Source organism: Syngnathus leptorhynchus, chromosome 1 (assembly GCF_054491065.1).
Source record: "Syngnathus leptorhynchus isolate UIUO chromosome 1, UIUO_Slep, whole genome shotgun sequence".
Lineage (NCBI taxonomy): Eukaryota > Metazoa > Chordata > Actinopteri > Syngnathiformes > Syngnathidae > Syngnathus > Syngnathus leptorhynchus.
Window position 1 is genome coordinate 17,533,759 of NC_141195.1, and position 15,234 is coordinate 17,548,992.

A 15,234-nucleotide genomic window follows, 5' to 3' on the forward strand; every position below is an offset into this window, starting at 1 on the left:
CCGAGAACAGTATTACAAAGAAAAGTTTGGGGTTGACTTCCTCTTTAAGATTATGAATCCGAGTCATTTGTGTGTTTGTGATTCTAGTCCTTGAATATGTCCTATTTAACTGTCACATTTGTTTAATTTTCATTGCATGTGTGTATTTATTTCTTTTCAAATAAAGCCAGACTTCAGGTTGTGTGGAAAAATAGTGACATCCAGGTCAATTGCCTATTAAGCATGAATATAAACATTATAAACATACATGTAATTTTATAAATACATTTCAATAGGCAAATGAGTTGTTAAATTTAGCGCTCCTCACTAATGATTAATTTAAAAATGTAATAATTTAATTTAATAAATAATCCGTCAAATATTTTTGTTACTAATTGATGAATCAGATGTAACAAAACCAAAACATTCTATCAAAATTTCTATCCCTTTATTATATAAAACCAGGATTTAATTTACAATGCAGAAAATGCATAATACTCATTATGATCCAGTTAGTGGTTTGTAAAATGCAGCATTTTGGAAAGGTAGTGGGGGCGATACACTTCACACAAACTGCTGTCTAGTTGACCGACATGAGGTGAAGAACCCAAGCACATCCAGGCCAAAGTCTTGGTCCAAAGTCTTGGACGACTCGGTAATTTACAGACAATTCATCGGCAAAGCTTTAAATAGGGAGGCGTAGCTGACTGTCGTGACGGACTACGATTGAGACTTTGACACAGACCACATTCAATAATTGTCTTAAAGACTATTAATGGGAAATATCTTGCTTCCATCATACTGCTGAGAAGGAGCACATGGAACGATAAACATTACAATGGACTCTTATTTGACCAGCCTACTTTGAAAATGTCTCATTGCTGATGAATTTGTTTGGCATTGTGTTAACCAACCACATGGGTGAAATGTAGGCTAGTTGGAATTTTAAGAACTCAGTTTTCCAACGGACATACATACAGACAGGAAGGGATCCCTGCAAGATAGCGTCTGCCCTCCAAACTATATGCTTTCAAATCATGTAGAATATGGAGCCACGCAATCGACCTTCCAGCTGATGCCAGTCGATGATGAGCGTTTCGAGCCGCTCGGCACAGGACGCTTGAATCCTTGTGGAGTGTGGAGGTCCAAAATGCCAGCCGTATCCCAATTTCTTATCGTTCAAATGTGATCAGGAGCCGTCTGCAGCGCTTCCTCTGGGTTCCTATTGATATCCACGTTCTGCAGCAGCAACAAATTCAATGTGTGGTTTCAATAAGTCCACTAAAATGGGGAGTTTGTAATCAATAGGTCACTGAAATAAATGGAAATTTCACTCATTTGTTTCATAAAATTGTAAGAGCCAGTATGGTTTGATTGCTGTTAGTTTGTTCTTACCGTAGGTTTGTCTCTGTGCGTGTTGACTGCCTCTACATTGAGGTAAAATGACTCAATTTTGCAGCCTACAAACAAGAAGAACACCGTGGAACGTGCTGTCAAAGAGCCAAACGGCAAGCACTTACCGTAGGCTATTGGTGTGAGTTTCATCACCGTGTGGAGAGGGCATTTCAAATAGGGCAACTGGTCTTCAGAGAGACCAAAAGATTGATTATGAAGGAAATGTGCCGATGGGGGATGAGATAAGTTATGTACCTGCAGTTTTGTCCAGGAAGTAAGCCAGGAGGCAACGCATTACCGCTTGGTGGCAGATGACCAGAACATTCTCCTGCCTCTCCAGCTCCATGATGACGGGCTCCAGGCGATGGACCAGGTCTTCATAGGACTGACACAAAGAAAGAAATTTTCTCTATTTGTTCAAGGCAATGTTGACATTCAACTATATTGCATTTGCCGGTTTCTAGGTAAACTGGGATCATGGAATATATTTCCACATGCAGCACTTGCAATGACAATGTAAGTTACCTGCATTTCTGAAAAAAAATAATAATAATGATGAAGTGCGTAGGTGGGAAGCCTTACCTCACCCTTTGGGTAACGGTAACGAAATTTGTCCTGGTCCCTCTGTGCAAACTCTTCGGGGAACTGCTCCTGAATCTCCTCATAAGTCAATTCCTCACACACACCCTTGGGGCAGCAGGAAAAAAAAAACCACTCCTCATAAAATTTAGACTTATTGCTTGTTCTTGGGTCCAGATTTTTAAGAAACATATAATGCTAAGTGGTAAATAAAAATAGATATTTTTCTCTTAAATGTCAGTTGTATGTTCGCGGTCACCTTATTTCCTGTCCAATCAGAATGTAACTTACTGCGTCTATTTCATTGAGAGCTTTCCACTGCTCATACTGGACCCCCAGAGTGTGTGCAGTCTGGATGGTTCTCTTCATGTGGCTGGTCCACACCTTCAGGTCATGAATTTTCTGACTCTGCAGGAAAGTCTTCAAAGAAGCAGCGTACTGCACACATGGATTCCCAATTAGTCAAGTGAAACCAGGCACGGTCTTCTTCCACTCACTTCATAACCTCTGGCGGACAAAGAAGAATCTCCGCCGATGCGACCCAGAAGATTGAGTTTGCTCTCCCCGTGGCGGCTCAGGTAGATGGACCTCGGCGCAACGTGGATGTTCATTAGGTAGTAGACGATCCTGCTCTGGATGTGATCCTGGACCAGATTCACTTGATATCTTTTACCCACTTCGTATATCTTGATGTAGGAGAGCTTCCTGTTCCATGAAAACAAACTTTAGAGGTGCATGTCGTGTCATCAGAGCATCGTCTCCATCCCGGCTCTAGACCTGTCTTTCTCGTCGTCGATCGGCATGTAGCTGGACTTGTAACACTCAATGCGTTGCAGAAAGTCTTCCATGGCTTCCTCCATGCTGCAATTCACATAATCTGGGCTTCCGAATTTTACTTGCTGCAAAGGATGTGAGTTTGGGATATTTTAATGGAGCATGCAAGCACTGCTAGTAAAAGTTGGTGACATTTGTGGATAAACTTAAATGCACTAAAGGGATGGTGTACATAACAATTTGGGTTTGCTCACTTTAGAGTTAAGTACAAGAAATGAAAAGTTCTCACCTTGACATTCTCTGCGATTATTTCCGGGTCGTCACAGATTGACTCGACAAAGAAAACCTGGGCACAGATATTTTTAAAAGACACTTAAAACAGAGGATGGCCGTGGGGTGGCTTTTCTTTCCAATTGCACTTGCCTTGTAGCCTCTCTCCTTGGCAAAGCTGAGGATGATTGCCCTTCTCTGCCTTGTGGTGTTGGTGGCATCAAAAACCTGCGTGAGACGGATTTGTTACTATGGGCAAAAAGTGCTACCTAATCAGCTGTAGTGGGAAGCTTCCAACATTGCTCCGACTCACCGCCACGTGACCTTGGTCACTTGTGAAGTAAGCGGCGACGTCTTTAAGGGCGGCTGCCGCGCACGCCCTGCGAAGCGAGGCGCAACGTTGAGGCTTCTTTAACGCCATCATCAAGTCACTGATTTGTCAGTCCTTACTTGCGAATCCTCATGGCCTCCTCGTTGTCCGGTTTAAAGAACTCAAAGTTTTCGTAGGTCTTGACAGCCTGACGGCGGTACTGGCCGACGTTAAAAGCTGGTGGGAATCAACAACAAGTGAAATATTGCTTCAATAGTTGATTGTTTTTCCTTTCACGTTGTTTGTTGCTGTGAAACTCAACTTTTCGTGGGAACTCCGATCCAGTTGAGGTAGCGGGTGAGCTTCTTGGAGATGTAAGTCTTCCCTCTAGCTGGCAGGCCCACCATGACGATGAGTGTGGGAGAGTTGCAGAGCTGCGGCACTGATGGTATAAACACAATTTAAATCACTCAAGCATGATGATGTGTATTTTCTTTGATGAGTAGACTCCTCTGGAATCTCTTCTGGATAATTCCCAAGCGTGGACAGTGATGAAGAACACCTTTGTGACACATCTTACTGTGGTTGGAAAAGCCCAAATTAATAGGGTAAGCACGCACATTCATTCATTCATTCATTCATTCATTCATTCATTCATCCATCCATCCATCCATCCATCCATCCATCCATCCATCCATCCATCCATCCATCCACAGTTCGTTCATTCATTCATTCATTCATCTTCCGAACTGTTTATTCCCACAGGGCTGCCCCCCTGATCTGCTCAGAAGTATCACATTCTATGCTCAAGTCACAATTAGTTTGAACAAATTTGTCGTGTTTTTTTTTTTTTTTTTAAACTGCAAACTCCCTTTTAAGTTGACAAATCTCCAAGATACAAAAAAAAAGGATCGGTTTGACTCTTACCCTGTTGCGATTCTGCTGTTGCTCATGGTGATTAAAACGGAAACGTGTCAGTCATTTATAAGGCAGCCTGCAGACGTTTGTGCCGCCAACGTACCCGGATGGCTCGTGTGTGTGTGTGTGTGTCTGTGTGGTACTGGGGGGGGGGGGGGGGGGGCTTGTTGGCCTCCAGTCTGTCCGATTATCAATGGATTATGCCACATGTGCAAAATGTTGAAAGGGCCTCGTCAGTGACTGAGCCTATACTGAGTCTAGTCTGGCTGGCATGGGATCGGATGGCACCAACACTGTCTGGATCCCCTGCCAGCATGTGTGGGATGCAGGACTAAGAAGAAATCAATCTGTTGACGGTGACAAACAAAAGGCACACCACCAAAGAAAAATGCTACAAAAGGTATTTCTTGAAATAATGATCTCCCAAGCCCATCTCAATTTACTCCCATTTGTTTCCCTTCCAAGTGCCCAAAATCTTGATCAATCAATGACTCAAAGCCAGATGACTTGACCTCTCTCTAGTTACATCTTTTTTAAGTCATGTCATCATCCACAAAAGAAGCTCCAAGCCTATTTTGAAAAGGTAAGAAGTGTATTTTTGTGTTTGTATCTGATACAAAATTGTGACTAGGCAGAAGATCGAAATCCTGTCACAGAAGTCATTTTCCTTTTCCTTCTTGCATTAAAACAAAAAAAAGAAAAAGAAATTCAAACCATCTACTCCTTGCTACTTCTGATGACGACACGACATTAAAAAAATACGTATTGGTTGTAATCTTAAGGATTATAAAGTGCAAAAAAATAACAAGAACTGCAGTGACACTGAGGAATGCGAACCAGATTTTGTAAAAGAAGTGAATAACTTTACAGCAGAATGGTGGCAAGATGTTGCGCAACACTGGAACAATTAGCAATCAGTTAAGGTTATGGCAGCCAAAGTCTCGTTTCTTTATCGTTGCGCCCTGTAGTACGTATGATTTTGGCCTCACAAAGAAGGCTTCAACAACAAGGCTACACAAAAATCACAACTGATAAAGTGTAATCATTGCTGCACTTTGCACCTCGAGAAAGCCGACCTTGTTAAACGACTCAATTGTCAGTTTGTCAAAATACCTGCAAAAATCCTACTTTCTATTCTATTTTGTTTTGTTTGTTATTCAAGGCTTTTCCATTAACAGCTGTTAAAAAAAACAGCAAAATATCCAATGGATTACCAACTCAAGTAAAACAAGCCTCCATTTGGCAATACTCCAGCATTTGGGACAACATTGGCATAATATCCTGTTCAAAGTCAGGCCTTCAAAACAAAAGCATGACCACTGTAATAACACTTTCAGCACTTTTTCTTTGGCCCTCTGGTGGTTTGTGTTGTTGTCACACTAAGACTATTTTGTGCTTCTTTACTGAGTGTGACGGCTAAGTAATGTAACATGTGGCAGAACTGTGTTACGATTTATTTTGGGGATCTGACTGTGTTGCACTCAAGGGAGGCAAATGGCCTCTTTAGAAACATGTGAAGCTGAAAATTAAGCTCCTCTGTGATTTTCTTTGATATTATAAAACATACTGTACTTTTAAATTCGTGTCTTAGCATCACCCCCTCCCTTTAGCCCCGGGAGAGGAGAAAAAAAAAATCCTAAATCCGTTGGCAAGCAGACCTGTTTTTGCCAATTGAAAGTCTTCAATAAAGCCGGCCAGCATGTTTTCGGAATGTACGAGAAAAGTGGAGTACCCGGGACACACACCACATGGGAAGGTCAAAGGCCAGATTCAAACCCCAACCTCAGAACTTCATTCTGCCCTAACACAAAGCTTACAAGACAACTATAAATGGGCCGATGCTCTCCGCAGCTCACATCCGACCTCACCTGTGCTACTGTCGCACCGTCTGCGTCTCACTGTCTGTTCCAGCTCCATCGTGTGCATCCGTCAGCGAAGCTCACGCAGCCCGGGGACAGAAGAAGCAATGCTTTTTATAAAGACATCAAGCCCTTCATGCCCAAGTTATTTGCCAGCAAAGCCCACTCCCCACCCGCCGCAGCCCTCTTTTCATGACACATGGACATACGATAGCAGCGCACTGCTGATGTCCTTTAACGTTTGCCAGGGCTGGAGTTCATAACACTCGTGCATGCACGCACACACACACACACAGTCAGCATGAAGAGGGCGAGTCCTAGCTAGTGCAAAGGTCACTCAAAAAGTGAGAAGTCTTTTCGTGTGTATGAAGACGGACATAGAGAGCAATTAATAACCCATACATTTTGTTTATAGCACGCAGAGGGCGGGTAGCGAGTGCAAAGGTCACTCAAAAAATGGGAAGAGTTTCTATAATGTAGAAGAGTAAGAGCCATAGATATGCCATACATTTTTATTGCTTTTTATTTTGCTCTTTCAATGGCTGGCCAATGGGGGGCAGTGTATGCGATAATGCAGCATTATCTATTTCGGCTAACAAACCGTAATGTGTGACATACGAGGCATCGTTATTTGTATAGCACATTTGATACGCAGGGGAACTCAGTGTACTTCACACAACCATAAGCATAACATAAGAAATGCATTTAAGCAGCAAAACCACTGAAGACATTTGCAGCGCAAAGGCAACAAAAGTAGCTTATGAAAATGATTGAACTAATGTATAATGACAACATTGAATTACTTGCGCAACCAAAAGATTTGAATACAAATCAAAATAAAGAAATAGAATGTAGCTTTCCAAATTTACTAAAAGGCTGTAGCGTGAAATATTTGTTCATTCATCTTCCAGACTGTTTATCATAACGAGGTTTGCCTAATTCCGATAGCTCCATATTCCATTTTCATGCAGCATAACTGGTAAATTCCTGTTCACCGGCATGCACTTATTAACCTGTCTGCAGACCTCAAAGCCCTCCTGGGTTTATAATCAATGAGCATTTTCTTAATGATTCATAGACCCGGAGCAGTGTTTAATTGAGTCGTCGGAAGACCATCGAAATAATCGAGTCTACTCCAGATAAAAAGCAAGCTTGGAGCATACAATCCTTCAGTTTGCTCCCATAGGACTACAGATTTTGGACTTGCTCTTTTAAAACAGTGACTCCACTCCAAATGTTGACCAACTCATAGAATGACCCCAAAGACATTAGAAAAACAAGCGGGAAAACGGAGCAGTTACACATTGACTTCCACTTGCATAAATAACCTCAGCGCAAGCACTACAACACAACGGCAGATACGAGAGTTTTCTCTCTCGGGGTACGGGACAAGACCTCAGGTGAGATCTGCTTTACTGCCAAAATGTCAGATTTGTTTCATCATTCGTAGGTAGGCACTATTTCCCTCACCGGAGTGCAGTGATTTGATATTCTTTGTGATTTTCGACATTTGTGTTGCATTAGAAAAAAGCAAACAGGACTGACCTATAAACGGAAGATCTTCATTTTACACGAATTGTTACGTAAAGAATGAACGTAAAGAATAATTGTCTGAATGTATTAATTGCAATGTTGGGCAACTTGCATCCATAATGTAATATATTTCAATTCATATAACTAGTTACTTGCATTTAAAAATAATATATTTACTATCGTTGTCTGTGTAGAGTAATAAATTACTCATTATTTTACTGGTTCTTTTATCAGACACTCTGTCTGTGACAGTTCTGGTTCTTTTATCAGACACTCTGTCTGTGATAAAAGAACCAGTAAAATAATCTACAAGAGAAGACAAAATGAAAGTAGTACAACAAATAAGTTACTCAAGTTTAAATTACTTCTAAGTTGTTGATTTTTTAAAATCAGGGATTTATTGATTTTATAGGAAAAGATTTGCATAATATTAACACTGTTAGTCGAAACATTAAGCTTGAGAGCAAACAATTAAGTCACCCTAAGACTTTTTTTGGTGCTTTCGTCATTTGTTATTATCTGCATACCAGAATGTTAATATTTTTACATTGATTTGGAATTTGAGATTTAAGTTTTCAGTTTTCTGGCTAACAGCTCGTGTGTGTGTGTGTGTCCTTTTAAGCAATGGCACCATATCCAAGTCTGGCACTCCTGCTGATGTGTTCCGCGACATGCTGGGGCGGTAAAATCTTTGTCTACCCCACAGAAGGAAGTCACTGGATCAACATGAAAATTCTGCTGGAAAGCCTTCATTCTCAAGGCCACCAAATCACAGTGCTGCGAACCTCAACCAGCTGGTACATACCCGAGAAGTCTCCCCACTACACCTCCATTACCATCGAGGTGAAGCAGTCCAACAACATCGAGAGCCAGAATAGCATGACGTCCTTCCTGGAGAGGTCCATCGAGATTCAGCGGCACAAAGGCTCGCTGTGGGCTTTTGTGGAGTTTTACAGGAACATTTTCAACTTTCTCGAGGAGACCCATATATCTGTAGCCCATATGATGGTCAGCATATTTGAAAATCAAACTCTAATCCAGGAACTGAAAGAAAGTAGATATGATCTTTGTTTGACAGACCCGGCCTTTGTGGGTGGGGTGCTAATGGGTCACTATCTGGACCTCCCCATGGTCTTCAATGTGCGTTGGATTTTTAACGGAGAGGCTCACTTTGCCATTGCGCCGTCTCCTCTGTCCTACGTCCCTCAACTGTTCTCCCTTTACACGGACAAAATGGACTTCTTCCAAAGATTGAACAATGTCTTCTATCATGGTATTCTTATCTACATGCACCATTATGTGTCTGATCCGCCTTACCGGGACGTGTGCAATCGTTACTTAGGAGGGGACGTCAATCCCATGTCTCTCATGCAGGGAGCCGATATCTGGCTGATGAGGGTGGACTTTATTTTTGAGTTCCCGCGCCCCACCATGCCCAACGTGGTCTACATCGGAGGGTTTCAGGGGAAGCCCTCCAAACCTCTGCCGGCAGATTTGGAGGACTTTGTGCAGAGTTCTGGAGAACACGGAGTGGTGGTTATGACTTTAGGAACCCTGCTGGGCGACCTAGGTCCTAAATTATCTGAGATCATCGCCTCTGCTTTTGCTAGCCTACCTCAGAAGGTCGTGTGGAGGCATATCGGGGAGCGACCCGCCACTCTGGGAAACAACACCCTACTGGTGGACTGGTTGCCTCAGAACGACTTACTGGGCCATCCCAAGACCAAAGTCTTTGTAACACACGGGGGCACCAACGGCATCTACGAGGCCATCTACCACGGCGTCCCGATTTTGGGGATTCCGCTCATCTTCGATCAGCATGACAACATGGTGCGGATGAAGGCCTTGGGAGGCGCCGAGATTGTGGATGTGGTGGCTCTCGACGTGGAATCTTTCACCGCTTCCTTGAAGAACATTGTCGATCCCAAGAAGTCTTACAAGCAGAACATGATGAAACTTTCCCAACTTCATCGCGACACACCCATGAAACCCATTGACACTGCTGTCTTCTGGATAGAGTATGTCATGAGGCATGGAGGTGCCCCACATCTGCGCACAGAGTCCTATAAGATGCCATGGTACACTTATCACTCCTTGGATGTGATTGCTGTACTTGCGCTCTTGTGTTTTCTGGTCATTGCATCATTGTGGGTTTCCTGTAGATGTCTCTGGAAGTGCTTAGTGAGGCCCAAGAATTCTACATTCAAATCCAAGAGACAGTAGTTCCTGAAAAGAAGCCCCACAAGGAAAGTTTGTGACTCGTTACATTCACATTATGAATTTTGCGAAAAGAGTTGTCTGAAGCTTTGTCCATGTATAAAGCTGTAAATGCAGCTTTTGGAACCTTAGCCAACTTAATCCAAATCTTAATATCATCATATGTGTGTGTGGTAGGCGGGGGACACCCTGAACCGGTTGCCAGCTAATTTCTATATTGCCTGTGTCAAATGTGTGTCCGGATTGCTCTAACATGGAATATGAAAGTTGAGAAATTCAAAAGTTAAGAGTCGTCCTCTGCTGGTTGATTGGGGGAAGTGACCAAAAAATAGGGTAGAGATTAGACATTATTTTACAAGGAGAGTTGGAGTGTCCTACATACATAAAATCACAGCAGTGCATTGTAGTGATGGTTTTATTTTATAATGAAAAAAAAAAAATTCTACTGAACGTCAATTAATTAGTTATAAAAAATGAGCCACTTTTCCTTTTTTTTTTTTTTTCATGAACCAGTTGTGGAAGTTTAAGATGTTTAAGATGTGAATGCCTCACTGTCACGGGAATTAAGTAATTAACAGATGAACACATTTGTGAGTGTCAGTTTCAGTTCAGTTTAGATTTCAAAAGTTAGATGTTGTATAGTTCTTGTCACATGCCCATCTCAAAACACTGTGTACAGCTGTTGCTCATACCTTTCTGAAGATGGAGGTAGAATGTCCAAAATGGAGGCAAGCAGGCATGCAGGTAGAGGGAGAGAGGCAATGGCAGGCAGGCAAGGGCAGTAAGCCAAGCCAGGCAAGGAAAGGGGGGGGGGGGGATGGCAGGTAGGCAAGCATTCCTACACACAGATTTTGCACACAGATGCAAATTCAAATTGTTTGGAATCCAACAGAGGTTTCAACATAAAGGGTTCCAAGAAGTAAACTAAAGTTTGTTTTCAAGTTTCAGAAAAATACTTATAGCTTGGAGCAGGCTTGAAGTAGTTTGAAGCGGCCTTTGAGCGGTAAAAAACTATATCACTATGATCTCCTTTTTTTGTCTCACTGAGACTGGGTGAGACTGACTACCAAGTGGGAGCAGCCATCTTTACCTGATCAGGTGACTGATCAGGTGACTAACCAGGTGACCAAAGGCTTTGTCAAATAAAAGTCCATGGCCCAAAGCCAGCAAATCTTAAACAAAAATAAGAATTTAAGCCAAGGAAGCTAAATCGGCACCAACAACATTCATACACCAACGGGATAGTATACCTTTGATCATCGAGCAACGACCATCAAGCAAAAGGCAAAACAATGATATGCTAGATGGTAGAAGAGTCATCAATCAATCAATCAATCAATCAATCAATCAATCAATCAATCAATCAATCAATCAATCAATCAATCAATCAATCAATCAATCCGTTTATTTGAGCTATGTGCAATATTTCACTTACATCCAATATTTACATTACATTGTAAAGAAAGGAGCACAAATGGAGTAGGCTGAAGCTGGAAGCTTATAAACAGTCATATTAACAAAAACATTTCATAAACATACAATAAGCAGTAAAAAAATAGTACATTTGTTTTCTGCCACATAGAATTCATGATCAAATAAACATTGAATTGTTTTTTTGTGTGTATCATTTTGTGTGTAGTTTGAGAAAAGTTGTCAGTGTTTTGTGTCTGAGTGGGTGTGTATGCGTCCATATTCAGGCCCACATCCACATGACCAATGTCCTTCCTAACATTGACATTTATCATCTAGTTCCAGACATCAAAATGTCAACAACACAAACCGCCTCCAAAACAGGGCTGTTCTCTTTAAATAGCGGTTCAAATTGAACCAGAAAATGTTGAGAGTTCGCAGGGCACACCATGATGCGTGCAGAAACAATGAGTTTTTTTTTCTCTTTTATCTACAAAATAGTCATTGTTTCTTTCAAGGCATAGCAACGTCTCAACCCACCATCTTCTTGACCAGTCAAGGTCTGTATCCTCGAAGAGCCGGGTTGGTGAATGGCGAGTAGGGGCAGTCGCTGTGGCAGATGCACGAGTGGATCACCATGACCGGTCGCCGTCGCAGGCTGCCGGCAGGGCAGCGAAAGGTCACGTCGACGGTAGATGTCTGCGATGGCGTGCAGCAGCGGGAGTCGCTGCAAGAGCCGCAGTACCGCGGCCGGAAAGTGCGTACGCTGCTGCAGGCTTGATGGACCAGCCGAACGGGTCCGGGTGCCGTGTAGCTGACCGTGCACTTGCCCTGCTGCCCCAGCTGGTTAGTCCAGCATAAACAAATCAAATATATATATATATATATATTTTAGACCAGGACGGATTGTTGTTTTGCATTGTTTCGGTATATACAGGATTTATTGTTTGGACTCACCGTGGGTCCGCTCGGCATGGTCAGATGAGCATGGCAGGGTCGCACTTTACACAGGCGAGTGTCCATTTGTAGTTTACACGCTGGATTGTGGTTGGAAACCCGGGTGGAGATGCCCATCCCGCAGCTCCGGGAACACGCGCTCCACTGGGTGCTCCGCTCCGTGCACATGGAGGAGACCGGCACCGGGACCGGTGGCTGCGGAGTGTCTCCGCTCATAGCTGTTGGGAAAATCAGAAACAAAAGGCAAAAAAAAATCTGGATCTTGTGGCATTGGCAACTTCATAGTATTTAACAAACAGGTTGGAAGAATTTGACTTATGTAACACTGCGCATGGAAAATAAACGAGCTTATTTTCCGGCGTGTGGAGGTAGTCTGTAAAACTTGATCCGACTTAATTCCGAACATATTTCCTTCCCATGGTGCATGTTGTCATTTCTCTCCAAATATTTGCAACATCCTCCCTAGTGGCTCCGTGATTGCTCGTCCATATGGCGACTGGTCATGTCTGCACGTTTTTAACAAGGCTGCGTCTGGCCAAAGCAAGCCACAATTCATCGGGGAGGAAGGCGCAAACAGTTCTTTTAATAGCGCTTCATAGCAACAAGCAGCTGTGTAGAAATTAAACACTAGTGGATGTTATTTGTTTATGTGTGTGAGAAAGACAGAGAGCGCCACAGAGAAGGGAAATGAAGCCACTATAAAAACATTTGAAACTCCAAACAATGGTCTGACTGCTACAAAGTGCAAGTAGGAGAACATTTCCTTCTTGAATATTTGCTCCACGATACCTGCACGCATGTTTGTGTTGGAAGAAACTACCCTAACCAAACTTATTCTAACTCTTTGTTATTAAAAAAGGCCAATCCTCTAAAACAAGCCAGAGACTAAGTGAGTCACCAGCATGAAGACTAACCAGCCAGAGACTAAATGAGTCACCAGGATGAAATAGTTGAGCTGCATGAGCTCTTGGAAGTTGAGGCCAAAAACTACACCTCGCTATTTTTGCCATGAGTCGAAGATGAATCATCTAAATTTGATTAAATATGACATGATGTCAAATTCCTAACAGTGTCCACCATTGCAGTGTTTTCCAACCTTTACTGAACTGAGACATTCATTTTAGTAAATACAAAAACTTTCCTGGCACAACATCAAATAAAATGCAAAACGTGAAATGAAATAATGACGCTCTTTTTTCAATTTACTCACAAATATTCTGAATTAGTGTGAAATCTGCAAGGTCAATTTTGAGAATGGTGACTATAATTACCTGTGATGGCGTCTTGAAGCACAGAGTTGTCCAGATTTTCGCACAGCCACTCTTTGCAGCACTTCCCCGGTAGCCGGACAAGTTGCGGGTGAGGACAGTCCGCAGTGGGGGGGCGGAAATTCAGCGGACAAGCGGGCACGCAGTTGACACCGCCGCCCCTGCAGTGGCAGTGGACGTCGCATGAGGGCTGAAAGGATTGGCCGTCCTGGTAAGTGATGCCGTTGACTTCGCAGGTCAGATCTTCCCGAGCTAGAAAGTACAATTGGTTGGAAAGTTTTTACACATTGATGACATCAGGAGCTTTGACTCCAGGACTCCTCTTGGCGAGTGTTCATAGGGAGCGACTCACCGACGCACTCCCCGGGACCCCCGGGGAAGCTGGCACTGTAGTCGCACGTCAGCCCCTGCCGGCTGTCGCACGGGAACTTCTCCGTGCACGGCTGTCCCCGCTGCCGTGCGCACACCGTGCAGCACTGGCAGCCGTCCGCCACGAGTGGGACTCCGGGGGGACACTTGGGGGCTGATCGGGGGCACAGGCACGGCCCGTCACACACCTGACACAACACCTGCAGGATGGCACAAAGGCTTCCGATAATTCATATAAAACCGATATCAGAACCACTGACAAAAACTGTTGGGAATTAAGGAAGTATAACTACTTTGTCATTGGACAGAAATAGAATTTTTGAAAATCTCTACTTCAATTGAATAGAATGGCACCTTGAGCGTACTGGTGCCACCTGACCTATTTGAGATATGAGCAAAATTCCAAGTGCACTTTAGACCCAAACTGCTAGATGGCGGCAGCAACCTTCAGATCAACTCGCATTGGTTTCCCTGCAGTACAAGGTCAATATCAGTTGATCGGGAGAATTCCCCAATTGGGTGGCCGAATTGTTTGGAGCCAAACTTTTTTCTTTATGATTATTTGGTTATTATTCTGCAACAGCAATTCAGGAATGTATTTAGCTCCGCCCATCAAGAGGTAAATTGCGTCATTTATGTTACATCACTTTTGGAGAGCCATCAAGTGGGCCAACGCGGGAATATGTCACATGTCGACATGAAAGTAGAAAGACCAAATACTGAAAAATACTGAAAAATGCTAAAGGGGCTGACAGGCTTCATCAACATTGCATCCTCTCGTCTCATAGTGGCTTGACTAAAAATGATTTTATTTTATTTTTTAGACCAAAAAAAAGGCTCACCTGCGAGGCCACAGCGAGCAGCAGCAGGGCCGAAGCGGTCACACAATCACACAGTAGTCGCTCCATGAGGGTGAGAGAGAGTCTGCGTCCGTCTCGGGTCTGCGTCTGTCTCCGGGCTGTGTCCGTTTCACTCGCCTCTGGCCTGCTGCTGACATTTATAAAGTCAGCACTCTGATGTCACGCTGCCACGATGACTACCGTGTAAACAGCCACTGGAGCAACATCAGAAATGTTTCACATTCCTTCTCCACCAGAGTGCCCTCCCTCTCTTTCCAGCTGTGTGATGTTCCAGCTTATGAAACGAGGGGAGACACGGGTACGGTGACGATTCCAGTCTAATTGGCGGGGAGTTCAGAACGTCGATGTTTTTACACACGTTTCCACTATTCCATCCTTCAAATTATCCAGACGTAACCGAGATTGGATCCACGTGTCTTCCGCCTGCTTTCTGCTGGCGACTACTGTCATCTTCTCCCACAGAAGAAAAGAAACCAGCCACATGGGAGACACAAGTATTAAGCAAAAAATAAATAAAAAATTCAGATTGACAAAAA

The 15,234-nt window shown here is 43.3% G+C and overlaps 3 protein-coding genes across 6 annotated transcripts; 1 reads left to right on the forward strand and 2 right to left on the reverse strand.

Moving 5' to 3' along the window:
- Positions 1–431: 431 nt before the first annotated feature.
- Positions 432–10,653, reverse strand: pfkfb1 (6-phosphofructo-2-kinase/fructose-2,6-biphosphatase 1). 4 transcript variants are annotated; one of them, XM_085904536.1, is made up of 15 exons: positions 10,527–10,653; positions 8,423–9,843; positions 3,630–3,749; positions 3,448–3,544; positions 3,311–3,377; positions 3,151–3,225; positions 3,017–3,073; positions 2,731–2,852; positions 2,451–2,658; positions 2,245–2,391; positions 1,957–2,061; positions 1,630–1,759; positions 1,500–1,562; positions 1,375–1,439; positions 432–1,218 (listed from the first exon to the last, which is right to left on the reverse strand). In XM_085904536.1, exons 3-15 carry the CDS (start codon positions 3,712–3,714, stop codon positions 1,159–1,161), a joined length of 1,281 nt encoding a protein of 426 aa, XP_085760662.1. In that variant the 5' UTR covers positions 3,715–3,749; positions 8,423–9,843; positions 10,527–10,653; the 3' UTR covers positions 432–1,158. The 4 variants fall into 4 exon arrangements, with proteins under 4 accessions (XP_085760662.1, XP_085760579.1, XP_085760488.1 ...); XM_085904453.1 differs by lacking the exons at positions 8,423–9,843; positions 10,527–10,653 and adding an exon at positions 6,094–6,216 and having other exon boundaries at positions 432–1,291; XM_085904362.1 differs by lacking the exons at positions 8,423–9,843; positions 10,527–10,653 and adding an exon at positions 6,094–6,215.
- ugt5e1 (UDP glucuronosyltransferase 5 family, polypeptide E1) lies at positions 7,419–11,446 on the forward strand. The gene is made up of 2 exons (XM_085904253.1): positions 7,419–7,484; positions 8,240–11,446. Exon 2 carries the CDS (start codon positions 8,242–8,244, stop codon positions 9,838–9,840), a length of 1,599 nt encoding a protein of 532 aa, XP_085760379.1. The 5' UTR covers positions 7,419–7,484; positions 8,240–8,241; the 3' UTR covers positions 9,841–11,446.
- ccn5 (cellular communication network factor 5) lies at positions 11,113–14,798 on the reverse strand. The gene is made up of 5 exons (XM_085904738.1): positions 14,681–14,798; positions 13,822–14,038; positions 13,473–13,721; positions 12,202–12,419; positions 11,113–12,087 (listed from the first exon to the last, which is right to left on the reverse strand). The coding sequence occupies exons 1-5, from the start codon at positions 14,744–14,746 to the stop codon at positions 11,800–11,802; spliced, it is 1,038 nt and encodes a 345-aa protein (XP_085760864.1). The 5' UTR covers positions 14,747–14,798; the 3' UTR covers positions 11,113–11,799.
- Positions 14,799–15,234: the final 436 nt, after the last annotated feature.